The sequence below is a fragment of the Zalophus californianus genome, chromosome 12 (assembly GCF_009762305.2).
Source record: "Zalophus californianus isolate mZalCal1 chromosome 12, mZalCal1.pri.v2, whole genome shotgun sequence".
Lineage (NCBI taxonomy): Eukaryota > Metazoa > Chordata > Mammalia > Carnivora > Otariidae > Zalophus > Zalophus californianus.
This window is the reverse complement of record NC_045606.1, coordinates 4345354-4353760: the sequence shown is the minus strand read 5'-3', so window position 1 is coordinate 4353760 and position 8407 is coordinate 4345354. Positions and strand designations below refer to the sequence as shown.

Here is an 8407-nt window from a genome sequence, read left to right as displayed (position 1 = left end):
CAATGAAGATTCTAAGATTTCTTTATGTGGAGGATTCTCGATTGGGAATGGAACATGCTGGTCTCTGAAGTGACTGGTGCTGCGATACACCCTTTGGTGACAAAGCAATGACAGTGCAAATCTTTTTAGTGATTCTTCCGATAGGACAGCCCATGCTCTCGGGTCCACGTCACAGAAGGGACCTGGGTAGTAAGGAGCAGGTGTCCAGGTTTTCTGTCGAGGGAAGCTCAGTGACTCAGTGACGAGGACAGGAGGGGCGGGGCAGCAATTTCTTACTGCAATCAACACATGGACCCACGACTAGCGACCCTCCTGTCTCCGGTGTTCATTTTAAAGACCAGTGCATAAAGCCTAGGTACCCTTCAGGACACAGCGTTCCCAAGACGCACACTCACACCATCCAACAACAGAACAGACCACAGAACAAAAAGGGGGTGAAGTCATGCAAAATCCTACTTTAACCAGCTAGAAGAGAAAACGTTAACAGCTTTTGGTACAGAATAGGACCACCTTTCTAACATAATTTAATTACTTGTTGCCATTCCATGGGACCTTACCTTAAGCACAATAATCTCAAAGAAAAATGGTGTTACAATATAAAACCACAAGAAAAGGTGTGTAAATAGATGGTTACATTGGCTGGAAAAGGCAGTGGAAGGGGGGGGAGGGGATGGGGAGCATTTTAGGAAAGAACATCTGTGGCCACTATTTACAGTTCTGGGTTAAGCTTTGTTTGAAGCCACGGGGGTGGGGAAAAGTAACTCCTTTCAACCAACTGGCTGTGTGGGATGGATGGAAAAGAACAGGGCAGGTTCACCTGGCCGGCAAACTGGAAATCTCAGAAGTCTTTCACCTCGAGCATGTTCATATGGCTGAAGCGTAGCTTTCTCTGTGATTGTGTGTGGAATTACTGCTGTCAGCCGCCCTATCTGTCTCTACCGGACTCAGTGCATCCGGGTGCCCGAGTCTCAGTCACTGCGACTATGTTTCCAGTTTCAAAACACCATAAGCAAAGAAACCCGTGCCTCAGGTATGACATGTGTGGACTCCATCCTTTCAACAAAACTCATGAGAAGATTTGCTTCTGAAGAATGAAAGGTACTCATTCACTTATAGGATTTACAGTGAAGACAAAGGAACACGGGTCAGGAGCTAGACTCCCAATGGGGACAGTGCCTTTGCTCTTTGGGAGGCTTCCCAGACCTTTGACTGGTTTAGAAGTTGAGCAGTGGTTCTCAACTCGGGGTGACTTGCCCCCCAGGGGACATTTGGCAACATCTGGGGAGATTTTTGGTTGTCAAATGAGGGTGCTACTGGCATCTACCAGGGATGATGCTAAATATTCTGGAAGGTGCAGGGGAATCCCCCACCCCAAAGAATTATCCAGCCCCAAATGTCAAGAGAACCGTGACTAAGAAACCCAGATTTAGACTGCATGCAGAGGTGCTTATGGACAATTTTTCTTTTTTTTTTTTTCATGTTCACATTGGTTCAGTTTTGGCAAAAACACGTAAACATTGGAAATGGTACGCTCTTCCTTGCCTAGGTGGTTGGGATTATTATACTTAAAGACAGAATTAACCTTGAGGGCTACCCCTTCCAGTGGGGCCCGGAGTCACCAAACATCTCAGGGGAGTTCCCGGCAGCGTGGCTGAGGAAGGTTCTACCTCCAGCACCATCTGCCTCTTTCCCGGCAGACCTCGCTGGCAGGTTATGCGGTCGCTCTGCACGTTCCAAGCCCCCCCCCCCCCCCCCCCAGTGAGAAAGGATGGCTCCTATATATGGGTGGGCACATAGGGGCTGCTCTGTCCTTCTGGGGAGAGTTTCAGACTGTTGCAAAGTTTAGTTTCTAACAGGTAGGTTCTGCGTGCTAGGCACAGGTCCTGGGCTTTGCTCATCATAGTTCCTTGCTCTAAAAATGACTGATCATTCTGCACGCTTCCTTTATGGATTTTAAGACAAGAATAATGTAGAGTGAGGGCAGGGAACGAAATGTACCGACAAACAAAACAGTGACGTCGTTGAAATGGGGTCTAGGTTGGGCCTCTGAGGGGAAACAGGCTTCTGGCTGTCGGTGGAACCAGCCGAGGAAGGAAGGAGTGTGGCATTTGGAATGAAGTCTTGGAATGTTACCATTTGAGAGGTTCAAAGGAATTAAGGTCGGCATTTCAGGATGGACGTTAAAACTGCAGTGCCAGACTCTGGGCCTTGAGAGGCACAGACGCCAGAAGGCAGAGGACAGAGGTCTCCAGATCGGCCTCTGTGAGTTTGGAGTTGGGGGTTCCTTCCACCTGCCGGCAAGCCGGAGAAGGCTGAGCATTTCTACAGTGGTTTGGAAACTGAGACGGAGACTACCAGGTCCTCTGACCCCTCCCCACGCCCTTTGCCCGGGGAGTCCAACATTTCTCCAACAATGTACTTTTTGTGCAGGCTGTGACTTATATATAATCACATCTTTTAGAAACTGCAGCCTTCCAGACCGAGATGCATGCGGTCAGAGGCTGTGGTTTGGGTTTCTCAGCCCTGCTGTGTTGGGGGGCACCTGCCAGGCTGACCCGGGGGGCTGTGCTCACTGGGTCTGGGGCCGTGGATGCTCAGCCCAGAAACCAGCTCATTCCTTCCCAGGCTCTGACCTGTTTTGACGCAACTTTCTCTGGAAATGAGCACTTCTTTAGAGGAGGGGAATTCTAGGAAGCACCAGGGGAGGGGGATTTCCGCGAGCAGTCTCTGAGCACATCTAGTAAGTAACACAGCAGTTTGGGGGGGGGGGGGGCGCGGGGCGGGGGGCTCCCCATGTAACCCTGCATCTAACAATAAAAATCTCCTTGTTTTCAAAAGCAAATCAAACCCCAGCCAAACGACCGACTTAAAAAAAAAAAAAAAAAAACCAAACTAAATGAAAAACCACCTAGAAATCAAAGCACAACGTTCTGGTCCAGTCCGGGGCTACTGGCAGGAGGGGAGGGCCCGGGGGCCCGCGTGCCTCGCTCGGCCCGGCTTAGCTCATGTGGAAGCGGTGCTCGCCCCGCGTGATGTGGGACGAGAACTCGTACCGGTCCTGGCTGTGGTAGCCGCACATGTTGCACTCAAAAGGATCACGGAAGCCGTGACAGCCCATGTGGATGGTGTACATGACGTGGTCCAGGAAGAGCACCCGGCAGTGTTCGCACTTGTACACCTTCATGGGCTCCCCGCTCGTGCCGATCACCCGGAAGGCGTCCTGGGAGCTCTCGGAGGCCGCCCGCAGCACGTCGTAGGCGGGGTGCTCCTCCTTGATGGACAGGCCGTTGCGGGCGTGCGGGTTGATGTGGTTGGTCAGGTAGATGAGACTGCTCCGCTGCTCCTCGTTATTGCTCTCCGTGTCCGTCGAGTCTTGGCAACTGTTGCTTGGGGACGCCTCCCGCTCGGAGGACACCGACTTGGCCTTGGAAAGCAGCAGCAGGTTCTCCACGGCGCTGTCCTGGGCTGAGTGGTTGGACCGCGGGGGCCCCTCCGCGTGGGGCTTGTGGAGCTGGTACATGGGGTTGATGACTGGCACTACCTCCGAGCTGCCGGGGGGCGTCTGCACCAGCGGGCGCAGGGACTCGGCCCCCAGGTAGCTGATGGCGTTGTTGATGGCCTGGTCCATCACGTGGGTCTGCATCATCTCATTCTCTTTCTCGTAGCTGGCGCTGTTGTCATAGGGCATGTCCGACAGGCACTTGTCCCCTGTGGGGGGGGGGCAGGTGACAGTCAGTGAGGCCGCAGTAGCTCTGCGCATGACAGCGACAGCTGAAGTCTACACGCGTGCGGGAAGGGGCGGGGGACATCCCCACCTCAGGCTGTCCCAGTGCTCCGGCAGACACGCCACACAAACGCCTCCCAAATGGGGCAGGTGGAGATATCTCTGCCTATGGTCACCTAGCACAGGGACCTGCCTGGAGTCTGCACTTAAACAGAAATGACGGGACAAATGAATCCGTGAACCAGAGTCAGGGCGGGTCAATATAAACAGCACACCTTCTACCTAAATACTCACCCACCACCTGTGTCTTTTCCTCTGGACGGTATAATCGAACATTACTATATTTAATTTAAGATTAAGATTTAAGTGATGCATTTTCAATAGAGCCTTCTAAGTGATTTCCAGTAACTAGTGAACTTCTCATGAATTTAATTAAAGTACATCAGTATACAATTACTCATGATAGTATGCAATATACTTATTTAAAATAGTATTAGATGGGGGGTGCCTGGGTGATCAGTCGGTTGAGCCTCTGACTCTTGATTTTGGCTCAGGTCAGGAGCCCAGGGTCCTGGGATAGAGCCCCATGTTGGGCTCCACGGTGGGTGTGGAGCCTGCTTGGGATTCTTTCTCTCCCTCTCCACCCCTGCATGCAATCCCTCTTCCTCTCTCTTAAATAAATAAATACATATTTAAATAAATAAATAAAATAGTATTACATGATGGAATTTCAAATTCAGAACTTTAATACTCAGAATAAAATTTAATCAAAAGATACAACTGGAAGGTTTATTGAAAGCTGACTTTGGGCTCTGAAAGTAAAAAGATGCTCAGGGGCCACATGCCACAGAGGTATGTGCGGGGAGGCTGGGGGCAAACCAAGGAAGCTCAGGGGAGAAGGTGTGCCATTCATCCGATCTTTCCAAAAATTGAACGGTGCTCAAGGAACCACTACTGAGGACTCTCAGCTCACAAGCTTCACCTCAAGAAACTTCTGGTCTAAGAGCAGGGTTGGCAGCAGTAGGCAAGCTTGTTGCTCCCTGGGAATGGTGAACCCTGAGACCAGCTCTGGCTTCTGAGTAAAGATTTGCATCAAGATGCACCTTCTCAGAATACCGGTTATAGGTCCAGTATGAACAGGGCTGCACAAATAGCAGGTCCCAGGCTGGGAAGTCTGATGAAGAAAAGCTTGTGTCACACGGGCTTCTGACCTAGAAGAGTCAGCCAGGCAAGTGGGGCTTGTGTCCCACACTGGGAGCAGCAAGGGGGAAAGCAAGGGGAGAAGGAGTCCCCACACCCTCCACACTGACACCTGACCTCAAGGTCTCCTGCTAGCTCTTAGCCACAGGAGGACAGACTCCCTGGTAGTTCAAAACTTATGAACTAATTCTTTTAGAAAAATGTTTCTGACCACTGATAGTTGTTCAGGGATCAGACCCATCATACTATAAAAGTATCTTTAGGCCTCATTTCTTGCTTGCAGAGGAGATTTATCACGAAACGGCTCAGCCTGCATTCATTCTAATCTACTGGTGGTCAGGAGGGGCACATGCCCTGATAGTGGAACAGTGTGATCCTCAGATTACAGAAAGGAAAACTGGCTGGTGACCAGTCACACCCTCTTCAGAAACGGAACATATGGATGGAATCTCTCCACGAGGTGGTCGGCAGGGAACACAGAGGTGGTGTTTCTCTCCCTTAAAAGTTCAAAGAAGTAATTCAATAGCGTTACTAACACCACACAGTTTTCCTCATTTTTGTGTTGAGGTGCTAAATATCTTGTTGCTCTAACCCCAGAACAGAAGGTTTGTAGGGACCCTGGTAGGGACAAGATGAGGCACAGATATTGAGGCTGATTTAGGTATGTATCAAAGTGTTTATAGCACCACCAAAAATGGTGCTTTCCCACCTCATCATCCTGCTTCTTCTCAAAGTCATGATTCTCTGGTTTTCCAAGCAACCATTAAAATCCATTGTTTTTAGAACTTGGTCTCAAAAACAAAATGGACAGAAGAAAAAATCCATATATTGCAGACTACTGTGGCATATTGAAACTACCCACAGAATTTCCCTTCCCTAATACTCCACAAAGTGAGAAGAAAAAAAAAAAAACACACCATTCACTTTGGCAACCAACTAAATAAAAGAACGCTTTCTAACAAAATAGTTAAAAAAAAAAAAATCAAGGACCAAGGAAAGACAATTCTGTCCTAAGACATACAGTAAAGGGTGTCTGCTGATCTGACTTCTAAAAAACCTTAAGTATGAGTCAACAAAATCCTCAGCACTTTCCCTAATATCCTCATATCTGTAGAGCACCATTTAAAATAAGCATCTTCTTCCACTTCTGACCCAAAAGCAGTGAAAACCTCTGCTAGCAAGAACCAGGTGGCACTGGACAGGTGAGCAGTGAAGTGGGCTCTCCTGACAGGAGTCAGGTCCTCTATGGGAGGAAAACAGCCTGAAGCCCCTGGTGTCCCCCTGTGGGGCTGGGAAGCACTCTCCAACCAGGTACAGTGATAACTGGTTTAGGACATTTAAACAAATCTCAGAATGGGAGAGAGAGCAAGGAGAAAGTTTTTTAACAAAGACTGCACTTTGCCTCACCTGAACTACCCACTCCACCCCATCCTTGGCATTCTTTCAGGATTTAGAAAAGTCGATAGCTCTCACAGGAAAAAAAAAAAAAAGTCTCACATACAGTGGGAAGGATGTCAAAACGTCAATCAGGCTATATTAGCCCAAGTAGAAGAGCAAGATGAAAAGAAATGTCATGGTTACAGTGAAAATATTTTCTAGCAATACAAGGGAGGAAAGGAAGTAAAACAGACCAATAAGCCCATCCTAGGAAAAAAGCTTAACTCAAGGAATAGAGGAAATATCTCGTAATTACTTTGTGACATGGGCTCCATAAAAAAAAGTACTGAAAGACAGCATGGTAAAACAACAGAATGAGATGAGAAAAGATGTCAGATCTCAGGACACAAAATGAGGTCCCAAACAGTTTTATTACAGAATGAATCCATGGATTTAGAAGCATCAAGTAATAGAACATAAGCTACTAAAAACGGAATGATTGACACAGAGGAAAAACACAAGATAATAAGTGTGAATGAATGTGAAAAAAGACACAAAAATTAACAAGGAAATGCTAACAGATATGGAAGACAAATTATCCAACACAAGGACAACTGGTATCCCTGATAGAGATCAGAAAGATGGAACAAAGGATGTCTCTATAAGGAAGAGAATTTCTCAGAAATAGAAAAAATGGGATTCCCCAACTTAAAATGGCAGGAAATTTTTATTCAGAATACAAAATACCAAAACACATCCTAGTGAGGCTATTTAACTCTAAGGTTACAGAAAGAACTCTTCAAGCATTCAGGAAGAAAATGGAAATCACCTTGCAGAAAAAAATATCAGATTGGCCTTAGACATCTGCACGGCAACATTCAACAAGCAATGCCATCATGGCACCACACACTCTGTCAAGATAGAAAGGCAACAGGTAGACGTCCTTGAACACAAAACAACTGTGGAACTAGAACACCTATAGCACCTTTTTTTTTTTTAAGAATATCTTTATTTATTTGTCAGAGAGAGTGAGAGAGCACAAGCGGGGGGGGGTGGCAGAGGGAGAAGCAGGCTCCTCACTGAGTGCAGAGCCCAACATGGGGCTCGATTCCAGGACCCTGAGATCATAGCCTGAGCCAAAGGAAGATGCTTAATTGACTGAGCCACCCAGAGGCCCCCTATAGCACCTTTAATGTTAAGTCCAATCAGTTAAGAGAGTAATCAAAATAAATAGAAATAGCAGTAAAAGGACTGAGTCTGAGCCTTGAATCTATTTAAATATAGAGTTAACAGTAAGCAGCTAGACTTCTGGGAGAATTAGGATTATGAAATAGAATGTGAATATTAGGAAGCAGGACGATGTAAAAATAATATAACTGAAAACAGGGGAATAAAATCATGTCCTTATTTCCCAAAGCTACAAGTCAGTAGATACTGCCTAAATTGAAACAAATGGATTAAAACATTGATTTGAAGGTCTTCATGTTTTAAATAATGCAGTGCATCTTTCTAATCTTAGAAAAATCCTTTAAAAATAATATCTTTTTGTGAGAAAATATTTACTTGAAGATCAGCGATGCCTCCAGTTTTATTTGTTTTTTTGTTCGCCTCTTAATTTTAAGACAGCTATAAAAGTGATACTTTCATTTTGAAATAGCATCTGTAATATGACAGAATCTTTATAGAAGTATTTATTTCACACCTGTCTGTCAATCCACCTGTTCATCATAGTAGCCCCTCACATGCGTATATATGGATAGAAAGATACTTAGAATAATGCTCAGCTACTCTTAATATTGGCAATTTCTGGATGTTGGGGTTTTTGGGTAATTCTAGAACAATCATCTTTCCATTAAAATTCCTTATATTAACAGTGTGTCATTTTAATAATGCAACAGGGTAGTGTTTTTCTTTTCAAAAAAAAAAAAAAGAAATACTCCAAGATAATTATAATGGATAGCAGGAATATTAATCATTGTTATTTTCCCCCTTTCTCCTCTTTTGTATTTAAAAAGCTTTCTCAGGGCACTTGGGTGGCTCAGTTGGTTAAGCATCCAACTCTTGATTTCAGTGCAGGTCACGATCTCAGGGTTGTGAGATCGAGCC

At 46.1% G+C, this 8407-nt stretch overlaps 1 protein-coding gene across 11 annotated transcripts in view; it reads right to left on the bottom strand.

The window, feature by feature from the left end:
- Positions 1-435: 435 nt before the first annotated feature.
- IKZF1 (IKAROS family zinc finger 1) overlaps positions 436-8407 on the bottom strand; it is a 103225-nt gene continuing 95253 nt past the window's right edge. For all 11 annotated transcript variants that reach the window (XM_027573846.2, XM_027573855.2, XM_027573853.2 and 8 more), the window contains one exon: positions 436-3708. In XM_027573846.2, the coding sequence (XP_027429647.1) occupies positions 2999-3708 (710 nt within the window). In that variant the 3' untranslated portion in view covers positions 436-2998. The remainder of the gene's footprint in view (positions 3709-8407) is intronic.